Raw genomic sequence first — 23,106 nt, 5'->3', positions numbered from 1 at the left:
GAAGGGGAGGCCAGGGACGAGCTCTCCGATCTCTAAGGGAGAATAGGGTACCTCTTATAGGGATACAAGGGTGGGTGTGAGGTGGTAGAAGCCGATGGGTTGCAAAGAATCTACATAGGGTCTCCCAGAGGACCATGGGTCTGTTTTCTCTCACCCTCACCGAAAGTGCTGCCTTTTCCAAGGGGATCTTGCCGGGAGGTTATGCAATCCCTCCAAGGCAGGAGCTGGGCATACCCCACACCTACCCTCTTTCAGTTTGAAATGACTGGCCCTTGACCTGCCATTACAGGCCTTAGTAAAAGGCCTTTCTCAGTCTTTGTTTAAAGTCCCTTTTATATATTGAAAGGTCTCTCCAGAACCTCTCTTCTTCTGGCTAAACAACCCCAACTCTCAGCCTGTTTTCATAGGAGAGATGTTCCAGCCCTCTGATTGCTTTTGTTGCTCTCCTTTGCACTCAGATTCATGTCTGTCATGTGCTGGGAGCCCTAGGGCTGTGTACAATACTCTAGGTGGAGTCTCACATTCAATTTTTCATCACTTAGTATCCAGATACTTCTCAATAGGGCTGCTTTCAGTCTGTTCATCCCCGAGTCTGTCCTGATGGATATTTATGATTGTTGCAGCACAGGTGCAGGATCTTGCACTTGGCCCTGTGGAGCTTGATTAGTTCTCACAGGCATACTCCTCAAGCAGATCAAAGTCTCTCTGGGTGGCATCACTTCCCTCCAGTGTTGTTTAGCTGCACCATTCAGGTTCATGTTTTCTCAAGACTTGCTGAGGATGTACTCAATCCCTGTCTGTCCGTGGTGAAGATACTAAAGTACCGGTCCCAGGACTGGCCTGAGGGACACTACTCATTACTGGTTTTCATTTGAGTGTTGAACTATTGACTGTAACCCTCTGGATGCAGGCATCCTGCAGATTCCTTACTCATCTAACAGTACATACATATCTTTCCAATTCAGAAATAAGAACACTTCTTGGTGAGCTGTGCTTTATTTCAGTTCAGGAGACTGAAGCCATGCCAGCACACTTGCCTATATCCCTATGCACAGTTCGAGCAGGGTATATGCGCTGTCTCTAAACACAGAGGATAATCGTTCTTGCCTCAGATGCTGGATTCTGTATGCCTGCAGTACGAATGTGCCTGTGGGCTATGATCTTGAACTCTGGTTCAAACAATCTTTCTCCCAGGACACTTGAAGGAAAATAAGTCCCAGAAGTACCCAATTCATCTACTTCATGGACTTTTAGTCAGACTTTTAAATTAAAGAGCTAGATATCAACTTACAGGTGTGGGTTGACATTTTATACCTGGCTTTGAACCAGTTGATGTTATTTTACTCAGAAGCATTGACAAAAATACTTACCTTAGAGTGCATTTTTGCTTGTCATGTTAGTATTGCCAGTAATAACTATTACAAAACTATTATAAAACTTTAAAATATTACTAGAAATGTCTAAAATTACTACTTGTACTCTTACAGTTGCCAGCTACTTTACTTTTATAGTAGTGCTAGATTTTAACATCATCTTAGTCCTGAAATTGTACATAATGTATAGATCCCCTATAAACCCTTGTTAGGCTTGACTTACATTCTCCTATTCCAGTCTTGATCTTTCTGTTTAATATTTTGCAAGATGCAAAATAGCCTCAATTGCAGGATAAGTTCTTCTGAGTCAATGATTTCCAAGATGCATAGCAGAGCAACTGTTTTCCACACCTTTTTTTTTTTTTCTTCCAGCTTGACTTCTAGAGTGGCATCTTGCTTGTTTTGGAAGAGGTGAAGTGAAGCAGTGAGCAGTGGCTTAGAAATTACAGCTGCTGTTCTAATCAAATGCTACTAGAAAATCCTTTTGAATTAGTTATGCTGAATTTGTAACAGCTCACTGCACAAGACTGTTGCTTTAGCCTAGGGAAAGAATAACCCTGTTATGGTGGGAAGTACTTAAATTTGTAATATTCTCTTTTTCTCAGTCAAAATAAGGAAGTTTTTTTTCAGCCTGGAACTAACTTTTAAAAATGGCAAACTGACTTGAGAGAAAATTCAATGTTTTGTCTATGACTATTGGAGGTTTGCTTCTCAGTTCTATACTACCACCTAAGACTTGTTCACAGGCAGAATCAGAGGCTGTCTGGAAAGCTTTCATGTTATAGGCTGCATGTCATTAGAATATATTTTGTCCCTTTCCTAACAGGTGTGAGTTCATAGTCATTCTGTATTGTTCTCTGAAGCAGAAATTAAAGGTTGCACTTTATGTTCATAGTCCACACAGCTGTGAAAATGGAGGAGAAACTAAACTTCTGCAGGTAATCAAACCTGCTGCCTGAGAGTGCTTGGCTATGATACAAGCATGTCTTCCACAAAGGAACAAGAGGGATTTACTTTCTTGACAGAAGTCATGCAGACATGTTAACCCTGGATTATACCTACAAAACTAGCCCAATTATAAAAACTCTGTAGCCTGAGGACATTATTTGCATTGCAATTGATGACCCAGTATGGCCTTTCTAAGGAACCAAGAATCCCACAGATGATTTCATGCCTCAGTTGTTCTCTTGCTGTTGTAAGATATCATCTTTATACAGTGACTGTGCTGTTCATCTTTTGATGCAGTGGCAGCCTTGCAGTGGTTCTTCACTGGGACATTACTCTTATACTGCAATAGCCTCCAGTCTCTGTTTAAGAAAAGTAAGAGACTTCCCAAGATCCCAATTTATTTGGTAACAATTTCTTAAACTTGCTGTAATTAATTTCTATACAAAAACACATTAGAAATAAAAAATAATTTTATTGAATTTCCTTTTCCTATGTAACTTAGATGAGCAATAAAAGGTGTGTGCTTCAAATAAACTAATTCTCTGCTATTTTATGAAGCTTACATGATCTATGCCAATCCCAAGTGAACTTGCATGAGCTTTTGGATAATGTAGTGGGGTCAGCCTGATCCGAGTTTGCATTTGTCTCTTGCCATTAATTTGAGCAGAATTAAGCTGTTTATTCTGTAAATGCTTAAACGGTCATAAAAATAAGAGTTTTTTTCTGTCTTGAGAGTTTTTGTTTTGAATTTTGGTGTCCTGGGAAATGTACAGAACTGCTTTCTGGGTGCTGCTCCAGACTATGGTCACTCTCATTCTTTCACGTCCCAGTCCCACACTAAGAATAATCTAGTCCAATTACCTTGTGCCTATAGGAGGAGTTGGTAGGGGCTCTGTGAATGTCATTGATTTGTACTACTTGATGAAACTCAAGACCTTCCACAGTGAGCACTCAGGAGTGAAAAATGCTCATGTAAGCTTTGTGTGGGTTAAGGGAACTGAATAGCATCAACTGAACACATGTGTGCACTTCCAGTCATCTGGCACAGATGCAACTGTGCATTCAGATCTGTTCCTGTAAGGTGCTGAAGGCAAACCTGCCTTCATGTAGACTTAAAAAAAGAAAAAAAATTGCTGTAGGGCTACAGGCTATATTTACTGCATCTAGTTCACACAGTGTTTTCTTTAATTAAAACATCTCAAGTGACGTATTTGAAAATGCAGATAGAATGCCACCTGTGTTCCTAGTAAATCTGTCGTGTTGGAGTGTGTCCTGTACGCCATTTCCAGCAGTCTGCCTGACTGGAGTAATTGCTCCAAAAGTGAATTGTCATTTGACTTACAGATGCTTATCTTAAGGTTGAGCTGAACCTTAGATAGTCTTCCAAAAATTAAATCCTTGTGTTTTATTGTCTTTTTTTCCCCCTCTTGCAGGGTACTCTTGCAGACTCATTTCACAGAGTATGTCTCTCATCCTGGTCAATGAAGATTCGCTAGATGTAAGTAAGCAAATTCTGATGTAATTCTTGGCAGAAGGGGGTGTTGCTAACAAGATGGAAAGTTGTCAAGCTTTCACAGTGAATTTCTCTTGCTTACCCCTAGGGGTAGCAAAATGAACAATTCATGCTAAAACACAGGTGTGTTGTGTAAAGTGTACTCCAGAGGTCTTCAGTCACAAACTGTACAGATCAAACTGAAGTCTCAGAACAAGCAACTTCTTAGGTCCATGGGTTTGATTCTGCTGCAAACTGCAAAAATCTGCAGCATGCCATCGGGAAGATAGTTAAGAGTTAAGGTATAGATACAGGAGTAATGTGTTTGAAGAAAACTTGTTTTTTGTTTTTTTCTATCTTCAGTATTGCATGGAACAGCTCTAACCACACCTGCATTGTGAGCTTGTCTATGTACTGTAACTTTTGAGACCTAAAATCAGAATTTTTCTGCAAATGGTTGCCATGCTCCTCATATCTATGCAAAAATTAAATAGAAAAATCATATATTTATACACAGATCTTCCCAGGAGACATCATTCCATTTTGTGTGTTTCAATGTCCATGTCAGTATTGGATATCACTTCAATATCTGATTTCTATTAGAGGTATTTGTAGGACAAATGAAAGTACCTATAATAGGCAGCATCTGACATTTGCATTCAGAATTGGCAGCTTGACTGGATGGGAGATGCAAAGCCTGCATCTTGGAGTATCAGAGGAGTTACTGGATATCTGCAAATCTGGTTGAAGAGGGTAATACTGTTGTGGCAAAGTTTTCACTGGCTTAGTGTTATTTTCCAGTCGCCTTGATGTGATTCCAATAACTTTGTGTGTAGAAAACTTTGGTTACAGAATCCAGCTGTGAACAGTATTGGAAATTTATCAGTAAACATAAAAACTAGTGGAAGCTTTCAGAACATGTTGTTGCACCCCCAGCATGTTTGCCAATGATACCAAGCTGAGTATCAAGCTGTGTGGTGCAGTCAACACACTGGAGGGAAGGCATGCCATCCAGAGGGATCCCATCCAGAGGGATCTGGATGGGCTTGAGAGGTGGGCCTGTGTGAACTTCCTGAAGTTCAAAAAGGCCAAAGGCAAGGTGCTGAACTTGGGTTGGGGTGGTCTCAAGCACAAGTCCAGGCTGGGAGGAGAATGGATTGAGAGCAGCCCTGAGGAAAAAGACTTGGGGCTGTTTGGACAAAAAGCTCCGTATGACCCAGCAATGTGCACTCACAGCCTAGAAAGCCAAAGGCATCCTGGGCTGCATCCAAAGAATCACAGCCAGCAACTTGAGGAACGTGGTTCTTCCCCTCTACTCTGCTCTCATGAGGCCTGACCTGGAGTGCTGCAGGCTCCCTATCCCTGGAGGTGTTCAAGACCTAGGCTGGATGGGGCCTTGAGCAGCCTGGTCAAGTGGAAGGTGCCCCTGCCTATGTCAGGGGGGTTGAAGTTAGATGATCTTTAAGGTCCCTTCCAACTCTTACTCTTCTATGATTCTATGAAAAAAAAAGAAAAAAAGGAAATGGAGAATCATGGCATATCAGAAAAAGAACTTGTTTTGATATATAGTTGCTGCTCTTTTAAGTAAAGAAAATGTTATCACATGATACATCATGAATATTGAAGGTGACTGATGGTTTAGCTCAGATAGCCTATGTTTTTCTAAAACATGAGTACAAACTTGTGGAGCTTCTGAACTGGTTCATCAAAAATTCTTTGCATTGCATCAGTCTTGCTTTCAGTCTAAAGTAAGTCTGTTGTTTTTTTCTGAAGTACTCTTATTGCCATTTTAAACGTAGAGTTGAATTTTATATGTTTGAATATAGAACTTACGTTTTGTTAACAATTGCCTCTAATTCTTTTATTCTAAGGTGTCTTTAAGTATTTATTGCCAATTTTTCAGCATGAGATCTCCATAGTAATACTTATTTTCTCTTGCACCTCTAGCAGAAATTTTGACTTCTGTTCAACTGAGCCTAAAATCAAAGGTTCTCACACTGAAATTCTGTAGCATTATATTTAATATATTCCACCTTTGAAATCTATTAATACTAAAAATGAGTTTTTACAAGATCCAAGTTGAGCTTAGAGCTTTTAAATATTGATACACTCCCCCCTTTGTGCAGTCCCCGTGTGACTTTTCCCTCCCACTTCTGCTCCTTGGCATGCAGCAGCAGGTGAGATGTGATCGAACAACTGTCTTTGCTTGGTTTTGAGAGATAAATTTTTTTCTAAATCATGCACTTCAGGGAAAAAATCAATCACTTCTGTTCTCTTCAGGGAACTCCTGGGAATAGAAAAGACTAATCCCTAGCTTGATTCAATTGAATTCTTGAAACTTAGCATAATAATCTGCAAATGTCTATTCCTTACAGACTTTACCACATGCATACATGTACTCACTTGTTTTTTCTTTTCCTAATAAAGCTTTTTGAAATGAGAATATTTTGAGCATGAGATTTACTTTGAGTGTAATTCTTGGGCTCAGTTTCTGTTTAATTAAATTGGAACACCATAAAGTCTTATTGTGCAGCTCTTAGCCTGGAAAAATTTCTTTCATTGGCATCATGTAGAATTTTGAGTTGTGGGAGCAGTGAGAAGGGTACCTGAAGAAGGGAAATTGGATGACCAGAATGCTCCTGGCTGGAAAACCTCTAATGAGAGAGGTGATGTTACAACCAAGGAATGTTGAGTGTGTTTCTCCCCATAAATCCTGTAGTAAGAAGAGCTGGGAAGTGTATCAGTTGCTTATCACATAGGACTGTATTTAACAGTAGTGGAAGGACAACACTGAAGGGACCCAGTTCTGAACCTGTGGATAGTATTTTGCTGTAAAGTAATCCTGTTGATGTAAAAGGAGTTACACTGTGAGTGTGTTCTGCAGAACTCATGTGGCAGGAGTGACTGTCCAGGGTTATTTACCTATGTGTGAGTAACAGCAAAGTCTGTTGAAAAGATACAACTAAAAGTGTAAGCAGAAGCTGGCCTTCCTTGCTTTTCCACTTGCTCAGGTATACCTTTTGCATGCTTCACTGTTGGGATGTACGTGTTTGTGCCACCATGGTATTTTGTAGTATTCTTAAAAAACAAGCATAGCTTCACAGTGTAATTTGTCATCCGTAGTCAGCGTTTTGACTTCCCAAGTAGTCTTGGTATCTGCAGGGAAGCTTTACATACAATTGTGTTTTATATTCCAACAGTGAAGAGTGGGGACCTGGAAAACTGGTGTACTAGTTTGAAAACAAACAAGTGGGAGGCACCAAGTCAGAATAACAATTTAACAGGGAAATTAAAAAAAAAAAAAAAAAAAAAAGGCAGAAAACACTGGGTTAAACTGACAGAGTCAGGATGCAACCTGACACCCTGTTAGTCAGGGTGACGGTAGCAGTCCGATAAAATGGTGGCTGCAGTCCTCCTGAAGTGATGGGTGTGGTTCTGTTGAAGCTGTGGTCCTGTAGAAGGTTCTGCCCTTCCTCAGAAGGTCCAGTGGTGGCTGTGTAGCTCCTGTCCTCTGGGAATCCAATGGAAAAGGGTGTCTGTGGTGTTCGGAATCTCAGATTATATCCACGATGGGATGCTTGGTTCCTCCTTCTGGGTGGAGCATCTTACAATAGCATGATGAGTCAGGAGGCCAGGCATTGATGGGCCCATTAAGCAGAAGATAGTCTGGAGGGAGGAGGCAAGGAAACACTGCCCCTCCTGGTTTCAACAGCTCATGAGGATAGTAATAGAATACACTGCAACCCAGGACAACTGGTTATTTTGTTGTTTATTTTAGCTATTCTGTAGGGTAGCGTTACTATGAAGGTTCTATAAGGAAGATCTATTAACCTTGAGAATATTAGATTTTTCCTGCGACTTTCATGATCTTCATTCTTAATGGGCACATTTCCTTCCCACACTCCTTAAGAGTTAAAAAATATTAAGGAGATCTTTAACGGGCATCATTATTCATTGTATTTAATACTGATACATCTGTAGATGTGATATTATCTGGGAATCATGGATCTGGTCACTGGACTTAGCCATATGCTAGTAATAGCAGATTTTGTTGGGTTATTGTCTAAAACATTTTCTAATAACCGTTGAGAACTCAAACTGTGTAAAAGAAGAGAACATGAGCAGAAGACCATTAAAAATAATTGTTTATCAGCACATTTGTCTTTGAGCAAAGAGTATGGTTCCAGTAGTGTCCTCTGTACTAGACTTCTCAGAAAGATTTGCATAGCATTATGGCTTCCACAGAAAGGTATTACCTTCACCTACAGAATTTATTCAGCATATGCACCATGTGAGTTTCTTATGTAAATCTGTGTTTCAAACTCGAGCACAATTACAGGAGACAGTGCCTGTGAAGCTCTGAGAAACTAAGGGAGTGTTGCTTTTGGGATCCTCATTCTCTTGCAGAAGAAGGGATGTCTGTGCCTTGTCAGTGATGTCATGCTGATTACTCCCAAAGAATGGGCCTAAAAGTATTATCAGCTTTTCAGACTAAAATGTTACCTAATACTCCAAATGCTCCAAAACCTTGGTATCATGTGTGCTTCAGCTGTACTAAAAGGTAATAAGGTATGCAGGTACTGCTGGGAAGACAAGAACAAGCCTGGTACTGCTAATGCCATGGAGGTACTTTGGAGGTTACATCTTGTGTGTTGCGCTAGAGGGGAGGCGAGGGCTTTTATCTCCCCTGCTGTCATCTGCCCACATGCATTCAGACAAAGTTAGTGTTCTGGAAAACTGCTCGATGTGAGCAAGCTCAGTTTGAGCCAAGCATCAGCTCCGCTTCAGAGGGGCATCTGCAACAGTTCTCTAGTGTCTTGTGGCTAGTAAGTTACTCTAGTTACCACTCAGCCTGGAATTGTAATCAGCTCTTCTGTCTACCACTGGGGATTTGCAAAGGAAGCTAATTAGGAAAACTAGGGAAATAATACATTTTCTATTGTACAAAGCTTTTACTATTGCTCCAATTTCTGTTTTTCTTAATCTAGAAATAGACATCAGGCTAATAAGTAGTTACATAAGGAACAGAGTCTAGTAATCAGCTAAGTCTTCAAAAACATTAGGTAGAGGGGATTTAGGTTTTTTTGTTTGTTTTTGAGGAACAAATAGGATCTTTCATAACTCCAGGTATTTGCTAATCTGCATAGAAAGTTATTTGTATGGATGTGGAAAATACACAGCTCTTCATGTGAAAAGCTGCTTTGATTTGAGTGTACTGTATAGAATTATACATGAAAGAATATAGGTGTTACCTAGACCTGTAGGTTTAAGTACACACAGGACTGTGTAACTTAAGTATTAGATTACCATTTTTTCAGGAAGTAATACTAATAGGTTTGAGCTGTGAGTGGTGAATGAGTTGAGCTGGTATTTTTGTTTCATCCTGCTTTTCGCTTTTCACAATTCATTAATGACTGTTCTCCCTTATCTGTGGCTCTGTTTTTTCTGTTAGTGTTTTCTGGCACTGTGATAGTTGGTTTGGATGAAAGTGGGGGTACTTGGACCTGAAGGAATGCAAGGACCCTTAGGAGTGCTAAGAAAAGGTTATCAAATAACTCTTCTTTCTGTAGCTGGAAATTGTGGGGTGAGAAGGCTGGGGAACGCTTTTAAAAAACCGAAACACACTATTTTCAAAGTTACTTTTCCTTTCATATTTTAAGTTTTGATAGTGGTCATTTCTGACAAGAGACGATTTTAGGCAGCTGGTATTTAGCAGATGGGGGCTGATGCCTAGTCCGTGCTATAGGACAGAATAGATCATATTACATAAAAATGGAAAGGAAGAGTGTGCGTTCCCCGAATTCCATTTAAAATTTGCTGTCTCGTTTGTAAGAGTTCTCATATGTTAGAGGAAAATGACTGGGAACACTATTTCTCTTAAAATTGCTAATGATCTTCACGTATGTGAAGGCTTATATCAATACATGATCACAGAGCATTATCCAGATCTATTTTCTGGTGCGTAGGTAATAGCAGAAGCATGGCTTCAGCTGGATGGTGAGGGAAGTATCTGTTTGCTTTGAAGATGGGATTCTCTGCAGCGTACTGATGTGCTTATTTTTATTAAGCACAAGAGGCCGTGGAAACATAAGGATGTGCAATCAAGTGTTAAATGGATTTTTTAAAATGAGAAGCTACCCATGAAATGCAGGTTTTTTTCTGATATTAAAGCATGATGGTGTGTTTTTAGGGGAATAAGACAAAGCTGGTGTCTGATGTATAGATGAGTTACGGGTACTAATCCTCTTGATTGACATGGCTAATACTGCACATCTGTAGAAAGAATTCAAATTTGTCTTTTGTATTGAAGGGCAAGAACTAAATAGTCCTTTCGTCTTCAAGATACTTTCATATCTGGTCTTTTGCTTTCATTGGAGGGGTTCCTTGTTCATGCAAGTTTGTCTAGGGGTTTTAAGAATAAGCAGTCTTCCTTTCTTGGTGTGGAGCCAGCCTAAAGTAATAGGATTTATTCATCTGCAGTGTTAACTTAATGAAGACAGTGGAGTAACTGCTTCAGGGTGACATGGTATATCTTGATCATGTATTCAGAAAACAGAGATACAGGTATCTTGGTCCCTATAATACTGACGTACTACTACTTTGTTAAACAATTTTTTTAAGATTATTTCCTTTCTCGTAATAATTAGAGAATCATTCTTGTAATTGAAGCTTGATTACTCCAAGTCTTCTCATCAGTCACATAAAGGAATAAATTCCCTTCACAGGGGAATTAAGGAAAAAAAAGATGTTTTACATCTGGTGGAAGCTAGAAAGTGTCCCACAGAATTTCTCTGGGTTGATTGTTCTGTCAGAAACTAGAATTAAGCAATTCTCCAGCTGTATGAATTTAATACCTAAGTATGTGTTCCCTCTGCTTTTTAACCTTCTGCATAGAGTAGAACCAATCAGAGGAATCACTAAGGTTTTTACATAACTTTGTCACAGTGGGGTAAGCTTTTGTTTAACTGAAAAATGTGTCAAGGTGCATTTTCTCACTGTTTCTAGTTGTCTAACTGGCATAGTTAAAGGATTATGTTAGAGGATTGGTGTTGCTCTTTCATATTTACTAAGTCTTCTAATTAGCTTACCGTCTACACATCTTAAATAGTATTTGCAATCTCCTCTCCATGTGTTCGAGACAAAACTTGATTTGGCTATCTTGAATTTTCAGCTAATTCCCAAATCCTAAATTATCATAACCTGTGTTCTAACTGGGCCTAAAAATCACATTTCTGAAGTGTTAGACTATAATGGTTTTTTGGAGAGGTTTGGGAATGAGTGTTAGTCAGACCTGAAGTGATTCAGATGTCCTCCTGAAGCTTCCATTATGCTGAGTTTTGGTGGTATCTATGTGTGCTTGTGGTGTACTTTGGATTTTCAAGCTAGCCACATTGAAGCTTTCCTCTGGCTAGAAAGATTGAGGAATTTGGTGTCTGTTACTAATTCAAGTTCTTGTAGCTAGAGTAGAGAGTTCAATGAAATAAGAAGATATGGCTATTTGTAGAAAGATGGTTCTGCAGTATAACTGGGGACCATTTACATGGCTAATAGTGACCAAAGTTGTCTGGTTTCAAGAATTCTGTGTTCTTGGGGTGCAGAGGGGGAAGGTCAGCAGAGCATGTGCTTTTGAATATAGAGTTTAGTAGAACTCTGGGAAAATGTGGATGAATAAAGCCAATTAATGGTTAAGGGGCATTGTAAGATCCAGGTTGGTAAGGTAATACTTGTCTGGATTATAGAATTGAAATTTCACAACTTACCTGTAAATAACATAAGGAAGGGGGGATGGGCTCACAACTTAACTGGCTGACTTTTTGAAAACTTGTACTTTCTTTTCAAGTTATTAAAACTTAATTGGTCTGTCTATAGTAGGTTTAATACTACCAGGTTCTCAAGGGATTTCTAGTTCTATCCAGGGCTTGACAGAAAAAATCTACAGTTCAATAGACAGAGTTAATAGGTTTAGTAAATATTAATAAAATAAATCTTTAGGGAAATTACTCTGGTGGTTTAAATTTAAAAGAGAAACATAATCTTGATGATTTTGTGGAGCTTTCTTACTAAAATTATTTTTAGTAATTGAAGTGGGTATCATATTTATTAGATAAACTTTAATAAAAACTTCAGATGTGTAGGGTAAACTGATAGGAAACTAAGTGTGTTTTTAAAACTCAGGGAAAAAGAGGTCTTTGAAAAGTTAGTGTCGACTTCAGGGAATGGTGTTTGTTTGCCTAGAAAAGAGAAGCTTGCCTAGGGCTTTCTTTATATTCTTGTCTTTAAAAAAAAGTAAAAATGCAGGAAGCTGTCATGATGGAAGCAAATCAGATGTTGTGTCCAGCTTCTCAGCTGAGTGGATACCAGTGTCTGTGCTGGGCAACAGTTAATGCTGCGTCGATAAGATTTGCTTCCAGTTCTTTCTAGAACTAGAACCAGTGAGCAGGGCAGCAGCAGAGGTGCTCTTGCTTCCTGAGCTACCTGTGGATGTCCAGGAAATGTCAGTTTGCAGCAACTGTATATGGGAATAGAACATCTAAGTTGTAAGGTCTAGGATCAGCCAAATTAAAACTTTGTCAATTTTAAGGTAGAGCTGAATTGTAAATGGTGCTTATCTGAAATGGTGTTGTACAGCCCTAGTTTATAATATGTTACAGAGAACTTCAAGTCAAACAAAACCATCATCTGTGTACGGGCTGGCCTATGGCCTCTAGATGCATTATGCCATGCAATCATTCCTAACAGTGGGAATTGCCAACAAATACATGTCAATTTTAATGTTTTGTTGCTTTTAAATCTGCAAGGAATAAGCAAGCCTCTTATTAGAGGAAAGCATAAAATGGGTTATTTGTGGGAGTCTGGCAAAGTATAGAGTAGCTGGAAGAAGATTCACTTCCTCTGTGGTTCACTACCTGATATTAGGAATTTTATTGAAACTTTAATGTAGGTAGACAGAGCATTTTTGTGAAGTCAGGCAAGGACAATGGAGAAATCCAGTGTGATGGTTTTGGAGGGAGAGAAGGCAACAGATGGTTGTTTAGCTTTTTTGGAGGGATTTTTTTGTATGAGGGAAGTATGTGAAGCTTCTTAAGAAATGGCAATTATTTAGCTACTTGAGATTACAAGTAAAGTAGATCTTGTGACAAATCATTTCATTCATGCTTGTCCAGCACCCAAGGAGCCACATGAACCTTCAGTAAGGAAATCGGCATATCAGAGATATAATTCTGGCAGAAGGTGTTAGAAAGTACGTTTGCCAAGAAGGAATTGTTGCTGTTTGTCAGTATACTGGGAGTTAAGGTGCTGTGCTGAAGGCAATAGTTGTTGCTCTAGATGTGGAACAGGAGTGTTAGTAGGGTTACCTCCCAAGAGCAACATAGATCTTCAGTATAACTTTTTGTGGTGGTCACGTAGAGGAAATTCTCAAACTAAATATTATTCAAAATAATGGTAGTCATGTAGGACCAAGCATGCATCTAGCACATGTTTTAATTTTGTAAGAGACAAAACACTCCTACTTAGACTGCCTTAATTTCTGCACTGGGAGTTAGTAACCTGGCCTGTCCACTGACCTAACTGCTGTGCATTGTCTACTGAACAATTGTCAGTGAACGTAAAGTCCTGGAGTGCCTCTAGTTTTCTAGTTTTCATCACAGAAGCCTGTGCTTAATTGCCTGGTTTTGGCTGTTAATTTACACACTCTCATTATTGCTGTCACAGTTGTTGGGGTTTGTTTGTTTGTTTTAAGGTAAGGAAGCTTGTTACATAAGTGTGCTCTACAGAAGCCTGGTGTTAATACGAAGTACAGTAAACTGCATGTTTTATGAACTAAATAGAGTAAATAACATGGACTAAAATATGAAGAAAAATGTTTGGTGTGGTGTTTCTTGGGTTTTGTGGGTTTTTTTGTTTGGTTGGTAGTTTGTGGGTGTGGAGTTTTTTTTATTCTAGTAAGACATTGAATACAGTCTGCTGTAAAAATGGCCAGTGTGGTTTTAAGACTGTGTCTGCTGCCTCACAAATGCAGTTTCAGTAACCTTGAGTTTGGGTTCACACGTGCAGTTGGCTGGTTGCAATATGCTTTTCCATTAAGCATTTTTGGAACATATCATGCTTTATGAGCAAAGGTTAACTAGGGCCTGAAGGAAGCTCGAAGCAGCAAAGTACAGATGTATTTGTAGCAGAGGACCACTGGCCAAGTCCAGGATAATTACTGTTACATATTATTTAAAGATAGACCCTCTATTGTTCAACTCTGCTAGTGTCTTCCAAAGGACGGTGTTCTGCCCTAACTAATTTCAGTGTCCAAAGTCATTGTGGCTAGATCCCTAGTTCCCACATGGTATGATTTCAGTTCACGTAGTCAGAAAGGCAGCCTGTATGATGTAAGAATGAATATTTTGGTCTTGGAGTTGTGAGTATTGTTACCTTATCTGTGTGTTTCTCTGTGATGGCATCGGAGCTCTGGAAATCTTTATGATGCCATCTTTTGAAATAGTGTATTTACATAGAATTTTTTCGATAGGTGAACATCATCATCTTGTCAGCTAATGGAATTAGTTTTGGCAGGAATGCAGGGTCTGGGCACTTGAGAGGCTGGGATAAATGGGGGCTCAGCATCTCTCAGTTTCAGGGGTCTTGCGTACAGTCTGAAAAACTGCTTATTTATGATATTTCCAATTCTTGTTAGAATTCATTGCCCCAAGTAAAGCATTTGTTGACTTGGTTGGGAGAAGGTTTTTATGGAATTTTTTTTTTATATCTAAAGTATTAAATTGCTGAAACCAGTTGTTACATGATCTTAATATCTTAATATATAATATTACATACCTTATATAATATTAATATTGTTTCAATGAGTAATTATTTGTTTGGGATCTCTCCCATAGATTATATCCAATATTAGAACGTCAAGATTATTAAAATAGTTGTATGAAGTTATTTGAAAGCTATCCTTAGTGCCAGCATCAGGACAACTCTTACAGAACGGTCCTTGAATGGAACTGTTCAGTCACAGAACCAAGCAAATGCATCTCGCCTCCATTAGTCTCAAACACACTACCTGGGATTGTTGTCTCCTGTGTAGCTTTGAAAGTATGAAGACACTGAATTGTCAGCTGAACACATGTAATCTTTCAGATTTGCAGTGTGTCTGGAATTTCAGTGCTGGCTGAGCTACGGCGGGTGAAGAAACTGCCTTAAACATGTGATGTGATGGCAAGGGCAAATGGCCTTTTAATGTCACCTTACGTAGTATTAAATAGGACAGTGTTTAGCAAAGGCCATTTTTCTACTCCTGTGCAACTTGGAAGTGCTTGGAACATTCAAGACTTTACCTTTTTTTTTCCCCTTTTTTTTTTTTTTTAATAATCTTACAACTTGGAAGTGCTTGGAACATTCAAGACTTTACCTTTTTTTTTTCCCCCCTTTTTTTTTTTTTAATAATCTTAGTTAACAAAATGACTAGGGAACCGCTGAGTGGAGGTTTTTGCTTCCTTTGATCTTCAAGGAGGCCAGTGGCAAAGCTGCTCTTTTTCCTGCTTGTTTCCTTTTCCACTACTACCTAAGGCTGATGCAAGGCCAGACCATGACCAGGCAGTGCTTCTCTGAAGCTGCTGTCAGGAGAGGTGTGCTTGTTCATGCACATCACCCTTCCCCTTCTGTGCTGAGAAGGTACTGTTATTTAAGGGACACAAGTAGTATAAAATAATCTCAGGCTACTGTCTGATATTCAGAAAGATCTTAATGCCCTGTACCATAATATCTTATAAACCCTTAGCTTTTCATGTTTTAACATGTTTTCATGTTATTGTGTTATGTTTTTAAAATCCTCTAGATGGGCTTCAGGCTCTTTAGGACCCTCCAGCCATTCACTTTTATCATTAAGCCTAGTCTCTTCTGAGTAGTTGAAGCCGTGGTCTAGGAGCAAACCTTTTTTAAAAGTTAGGCACAGAAATTATTTGGACTTAGAATTGAAGTAAAATTTGGTATAAAAAGTGACAATTGTATGGCAACTTCTGGACTGCCTGTGGTGAGATGGTCCATACACCCAGGCCCCACTTCTCCAAAGACCTGAGGAGGTGAGGGGAGGCTGTATCCTGCTGCTGGCTCTTCTTGTGCCATGTGGTGAAGGATGGGCTAGAGGAGCTGCCTGCCCTGTGCCCTGTTTCAAGGGTGGAACTGAAGGCAGGAGTGGGGGTTTGGATCTGTGCCACATCTAGTTTGTCATTGCTCACACATCTGCTGCCAGTTAAATTAAAATTAATTGCTCTAAGAAAGCTTGTTTATATTTGCTTTTTCAGACCTTTTTATTTTTCATGGAATTGTAGAATGGTGTGAGTTGGAAGGGACCTTTAAGATCTAGTTTCAACCCCTTCTGCCGTGGGCAGGGGTTCCATTCCCTAGATCAGGTTGCTCAGGGCCCCATCAACCTGGCCTTTATTGAATATGTCTGGGTATGGGGTTTCCACAACCTCTCTGGGCAGCAGTTTTTGTCCTTTTGTCACTGTAATGTGCTGTGCTCAAATTGCAAGACAGAGGGATTGCATTTCTTTTGGTGTTTTGAAGGTAAGGATCATTGAGGATGAATTGATCTTGGTAGAATTCCATTAGAAAATCTAATCTTCAGACTTTCTCTGACAAAGACGTTAAAGCTGGGCAGTCTTTGAGGTATTTACCTGATGTTATTGTTGTGAAGTACTAATTTTGTAATCAAACTGCAACAGAAGAGTTTACATCATGACAAATCTTATTTGAGCAATACTATTGAGTAGATTCAACAGGCTGGCTTGCATACAACCATTTGGATAGTTTTGTCATGCTTTTCTCATTTCATGATCTAATGCTTCGTAGCTAGTTCGGTTATGGGTCTTGTATCAGCTGGACAAACATATAGCTATCTGGATTTCTGGTATTCTGATCTTATAACACTAAATTCTTTAGTTTTCATAATTTACGTGTGGTGCCAATGCTTGTGTTTTGGATAGCTCTCCTGTTACTTTCCTTCAGTTATTGAATGAGAGTTATTTGATCCTACAGTTCTAGAAGCGTTCAGATAGCGAAGATCTCTGTGATTTAGCAGGAATGTTTCCTAGCGTCTTGCTAGTGTAACCCAATAGTGTTTCTCCCCTTCCCTAATGTGTGCCTGTATTTTAGCACTGTAATTTATGGGTTTAAAAAACTATAGTCCAAGGTTAGCACTTTTAGTCCTGCTACTGTCCTCTGCTTGGATGCAGATGTATAGAGCTCTTACTTTTAGTTTTGGGACATGAAGGAGAATCCAATTTCCTATCCTTGCTGTTCCAGCTTTTCGAGCTCTGCTTCTTCTGACAGTCTGTGTTTCCCGGGAGTGTCCAGGCCCCTGTCCTTCAGGGCATGCCTAGTGTTTTCCTTGCTCAGTATGTTCCATATCCTTCACCTGCCCTTGTGGGGCAATTTGGATGCTGTTTTGTCTTAAACAGAAGCATGGTCAGGCTTGACTGCCTTCTTTCCAGTTGCTTGCCAACAGGGCTGGCTCAAGCAAGAGAATGCTGCCTTGCTGTCTGCTTGCTGGGCTCTGCTTCATTAGAAGTTCTGAGACGGCACAGATGGGACCAAGGCCAGGAATGAAGCATCCAGGATGACTTTTGCACCCTGTGTACCACTGAGCAGCTGCCAAAGGGCAGGAAGCCTGACCTAATTCTTTAAGGAGTCAAAGTGATCCCAGTTGGATGGAAACAATCGATGAATGTACATGTTCTCCATTTCCAAGAGGCTCTTGGGGAATAGGTAAGGTAATGGAGGTACAGCTTGTATCAGATCCTTCTGGAAACTCCTTTGTGTGTTGTTTTATTGCCTAGTCAGCCCTGGGTAAAAGGGAAAAATACATAGTCCAAGGAGCGTGAGTAACTTCTGATGCTTGTCATGCTGTTAGGGTAGAAGTAAAATCTCAAAGGGTATTTCAGGAACTGCGAGTTCTCTCGTATTTCTGCTCAATACCTGTATTGTTTCTAAATCAAAACCAGGGCTTCAAGGAAACAACTTGGTTTAAAAGCAATCTGCTTCTTAAAACTCAGTTTTATTACAGAGCCTGCCTGTGCTAATCAGTGGCTCTGGAACTTTCTCAGATTTGCTTGGAGAAACAGATTTGATAGTACACAAGCACTTGAAAGGAAGACTAATATGACAGGTTGGCTTGTTGTATGTGTGGGACTGTCTTGAGTAGCTTAGAGTTTATAGTTTGCTGTTTGGCTTAGTTCTCAAAGCAGTTTCCTTTTACTTAAGTATGGGAAGAACTTTGACTGTGAACTCTGACAGCGGTATGGCCTCTGTTACTTACACTACCATTCAACTGAACTATTAACTGCACAGATGCTAATAGTGGTTGGGGTTTTTTTTAAGGGGGATTTTGGAGAGGAAATTAAGAGTGGAAGACTACAAATAATTGAAGCTATAGCTTTCCCTAGCCCTATTTAAATTTTATTGGTCTTTAGAGAGGGAAATTCTGTCCTTCCAGCTTTATTTTGATGTCTTACAAATTGATGTTACTTTACATGAAAAGGCAAAACCAAATCTTTCTCTTTTCCAGACTACACATGTAACGTGACTTGAAAATATGAAATAATTTTGTCATAGTGAACACTGGTTTTGACACAATGCATATGTCTGTGCTGGCAAGGTAACTGCATCATGAGAAAATCACGTTGAGGCAGTCCTGCTTTGTACAACTCAATCTACTCAGTATTATGTGTTTCTTATGTATAGCATTCTTCTGGAGGAGAGATGAGTTCTGTCATCTGGTTAGTATTTCATTGTGACGAGTGTTCAGTCTTTTATATATTAATAAACATTAATTCCTTACTTGCTAGCAATGATAAAACTCCTTTAGTGTAGTCCTGGCTGCATTGATGGCTGTTCTTTGTCTCAGGAAAGTTCTAATCTCATTGAGTCAGGATGGCTGTATTTTATTTATATCAGCCAAGGTCATATAATAGTGATAATATATGTACACTTTGTGTATATAAAAAAACCCCATACACAGATAGATGCATAAATATATGAAAAAGTCAGTGTCTGTAGCAGAGATCTGAATCTTCAATGCATTCTACCTGAAGGCTTGGGGGTGACCGAATTGTTTTCCTGTACCTGAAGGGAGCCTGCAAGAAAGTTGGAGAGGGACTTTTTACAGGAACATATAGTGACAAAACAAGGGGGAATGGTTTCAAACGGTAAAAGAGTAGGTTTAGATTACATGTTAAGAAAAAATTCCTTACTGTGAGGGTGGTGAGACACTGGGACAGGTTGTCCAGGGAAGCTGTGTGTGCCCCATGCCTGGAAGTGTTAAAAGCCAGGCTGGATGGAGCTCTGTGCAGCCTGGTCGAGGGGTGGGGTTGGAACTAGATGATCTCTAAGGTCCCTTCCAACCCAGAACATCCTGTGATTTTATATAAGGAGAAAATACCCTTTTTTCTGGGTGGTGGGGGGGTAAATTATAGACTGACTTGTATGTCCACATACCAGTGTCATTTTCTTGCCTGAATTCTCCTCAGCTGTTTGTGGGTATTGACATGTAGTGACAGCTTAAAACAGCAACACAGAAATCTGTGGTTCAGACAGTGTAACAGAGAATCCTGGATCTTCATGATCTAAAGCAGAAGGTTGTGGTATCTCCTTGATCTGAAGATTTATCCATCAGGTTGAAACGTGGGGTTTTGTCTTTGAGAAATTACTTAGCAGAAACATAACTTCTTGAAGGTCTAAGCAAGAGCTGGCTTCTGCTTTGCTTGCTTCCAGGAAAAGCTGGATTATTATATTCAGAAGAGAAAAAGTAGAAGGAAATAAGAAGTCTGTTCTGCTGAATGAATTTAATAAAGCTAAAATATCAAAATAAAGACACTGAATCATTCTAGCTTGTTAGCAAAACTAACAGACTGCTTCCTCTTGGCAGAGTAGAGTTGATATTAGTAATCGCGCAGATGTTTTGGTGTCCAGAACAAGCATATCTTTTCTTGCCCTTTCTGTGGTATGAGATATAAACTATCTTAATGTGCACCATAAACTGTTCTGTGGTCAAATATCTAACATATATTGAAAGCAATAGACAGAGTGACCTACATAAAGCAGTTCTGGAGTAAATGAAAATTGTGTAATAAGCCTAATGCTGTTCTTAGTGTGAAGAGAACAGGGTTGTGGCTATCATATTTGAAATCCCTGGTTGTCCCAGGATACACATGCTTCTTGCTAAAGTTAGAAATATTAAAAAATGTCAAACTGAACAAATGTGGTATTGTCTTTCATAGCATTTGAAGAACATTTGATAAATTGCCCCTTTGACTGCAGTTGCTTCTACAATTGTTTCTTATGCTGCAAGCTTTGCCCTCTTAGAACTCAAAGAAGGATTGCAAAAGACTCATGGCTTTCAAGATGGTGCCTTTGGCAGCCGTGTTGCACTGGATGACTACTTAGGATGTAAATTCTTTGGTCTGAGAATGCTGAGGCTTTTGTCACTTTTCTTTATTTTTTTTTTTTTTAATGAATCAGTATTTCAGTCAAGATTTACAGTGAAGATTGGCATTTTTAAGATACCACTGCTATTATCAGCATCTCTCTTTAATGTGAGGAAAAAGTAATGCTGCAGAAAACTTAAGGTTTTATTTCAGAGGGCTAAGATAAGAGGATCACCACTTCTGGGAGCATGCACTGCCTGATATTTAATCTGCAAGATGGGAGATGACTAGTTAGTGAAGTCTTGAACAAATCGGTTTTACATCTTAGTTTGGCAAAAGCCTCTCTTTGCTCCTAATTCTTCTCTCCTTCTTTCCCCCAAAGCCTCTCCAGCTCTGGGGTTGCAGGGGAGACTTCATACATACTCCATATTAAAGGTGCTGCTTTTCTTCCCTGAGAGCCTGAAGCTTAGTGTGCAGCCATCTGGTATGCTACGTTAAGTTTGCTTGAGTACTTTTTGAATAGTCAGCTTTTTGACACTCCTCCTTACCATGATCTCGAACTGATCTTGTAGGTACTTGAAGTACCTGCAGTCCTTTACACAGCATATGTGTTTGAGATGCTATACCTGAGTGACACTCTTGGAGATTATTTTTCTGTGATCAAAGTTTGTGAAAAGATCTGTTTTATTTTTCTTTTTAAACTATGTGGAACACACTTGGAGATAGATGTACTGATGACAGGACAAATTTCCTTCAGGGTGTATTTTCCTTCCTATTTAATGAAGTTTCTTGGCTCCTGCATAATAAGTTTGTTGCAGAACTGGAAACATCCTTGAATCATTCTCTACAGCACTTGTTATAGCTCTTGATGGTTGAATTCATCTGGACTTTCAGCTGCCCCTGGATACAAAAATGCTGATATGATCTGTTTATCTAATATCTGAGGGCAAGGTTTGATCTTAATATGTGATAACCTGAGACTTGCTATGCAGCTTAAGGACTCTTTGTATTGAGACATTTTAAATTCCTTGGCTAACTGAAGGAATTTCAGGTTGAAGTTAAATTCAAAGCTATGAACATGATCTGAGTGAGTCCGTCTAATATCTCTGGGTTCTCCGTAGGATGTTTTTCTTGGCATGGTAGGAGATCATATTCATCAAGCAGAATCATGGTGCTAATAAATAATCAAGTTCTGCTGTGTTAGATCAGTGACAGTCATTTGATTGACATGTTTTAGGAATGGCTGTGAGGTGCTCTAGTCACACTGTGTGCTCTTATGTATCTCTTTAAATCAGCGTGTGACATTAGGCTGAGCACTGCAGTAATACTGAGCAACAGCTATTGATGGGCCTGTTTATTAGTTTTTCTCTTAGTTTTGACCTTACTTAAAAGAGTAAATTGAAGGTATGCAGCTGGGTTCTGATCTTCCATGATCCATTTGCTAAGTGGTTTTGTGTGTACAGGTTGAATTTGAAGTGAATCCTGTATTTTGAAAGTACTCAGGCTTCTTCCAAACTGGGAGATATTGGTACTATTTCTTTTGAAATGTGAACTAGTGAAGTATTCACAGTTAGTCTTTGACTTTAAAGGTTTGCCTGGCTCTCAGCAAGAGTGTCCTTATACCCTCTTCTTCCTGTAAAGCTAAGGAAGGGATGAACTCCTAAGATTGGGCTTTAGAAATGTGAAATTGTCAGCGTTGTCTCTCCATAATGCTGTTTTCAGTGAGTTAGTAAACAAAACAACCTCCCTGCTAATATTTCTACTTCTGGCTATACAAGAACCTTACAGGTTACGTATTTTCAGGAATACAGCCTGCTCTGTTCAACATGCACTGCCTCATCTGTTATTAGTAACTAAGTATTTTCAATTCTACTGATGTTTTGAGTATCCATTTTATTGGCCGTAAACCATGGCATTTGTATCAGTTAATGTAAGCAGGTCACAACTGTGTTTGAATTGGTGTTTCCACCCCTAGCTAAACTCTGAGAGTACACAGAAGCGGTTAAATAACCAACTGTTTGAAGACTTACCAATTGTGGGAATCACAAAAGAGAGGGAACAGAGGAACAAAACAACGAGTCTTGTAGCTGGACTACTGCCATAAACATAAAGTAATCTTCACTAGGCTTTGTGGCAATATGCTTTGCACCCTTCCTTATAACCAGGTCTTTGGAAGTTGCCTGTCTGCTTTTGGAAATGGAAGGAGTTTGCTGACCTAGTCAAGTTTGGTAGCAAACTTGGAAGATTGGCAAAAGTGAGGATCTTTCTAGGTATCTCTTTCTAGGTTTCAAGACAGGTTTCAAGGTTAGCTCTTGCATATGTGCTATTTATTGTGGAAAGCACTTCCAGTGACTCTTCTGGCCAACAGGTGTTGCTTTAAATAGTTCTATTACGTTTTGCCAGCTTTGGTTTAAACATTAGTTTTTCTTGCCTTTATGTCTATTATTCCTAGTCTCCTGTAAATTTGCATCTGCCAGATGTCCTTACAGATCTCTCCGGCAGAGCAACTAGACAGATTCACCGAATGTGGTGAAGCTTCTAGGTTGCAATTAAGATACAGTGGAAAATTTCCTATGAAGTGGAAGGGGTGGCCAGTATTATCTTGAATGGGGTTATGCAGTGGATTCCTTGCTTAATTCTGAAGTTCTCCTTGGAATATTTTTCATTTAACACTGGGGGCAGGGGATGTGGCTGGTATTTTGATTGAAACCACTTTTTTCAACACAGTGAAAGAGTTGTTACATCTGATGATTCAGATTATCCACACATAGGAAGGAAAACAGAAGCCGAAAAAAGTAAATTCTTAGATTGGTAAAACGAGTTGAGCTGGCACTTCAGTGTACTCTAGTGAGTTAGCAGTTTGTGTAATTTATAT

The 23,106-nt window shown here is 39.4% G+C and overlaps 1 protein-coding gene across 5 annotated transcripts in view; it reads left to right on the top strand.

The window, feature by feature from the left end:
• The window catches only part of ATP8A2 (ATPase phospholipid transporting 8A2), a 320,810-nt gene that overhangs the window by 93,842 nt on the left and 203,862 nt on the right, over positions 1-23,106 (top strand). For all 5 annotated transcript variants that reach the window (XM_032099453.1, XM_032099455.1, XM_032099456.1 and 2 more), the window contains one exon: positions 3,755-3,819. In XM_032099453.1, coding sequence (XP_031955344.1) covers positions 3,755-3,819 — 65 coding nt within the window. The remainder of the gene's footprint in view (positions 1-3,754; positions 3,820-23,106) is intronic.

Source organism: Corvus moneduloides, chromosome 2, assembly GCF_009650955.1.
Source record: "Corvus moneduloides isolate bCorMon1 chromosome 2, bCorMon1.pri, whole genome shotgun sequence".
NCBI lineage: Eukaryota > Metazoa > Chordata > Aves > Passeriformes > Corvidae > Corvus > Corvus moneduloides.
This window is presented reverse-complemented; position numbering and strand designations above follow the sequence as displayed.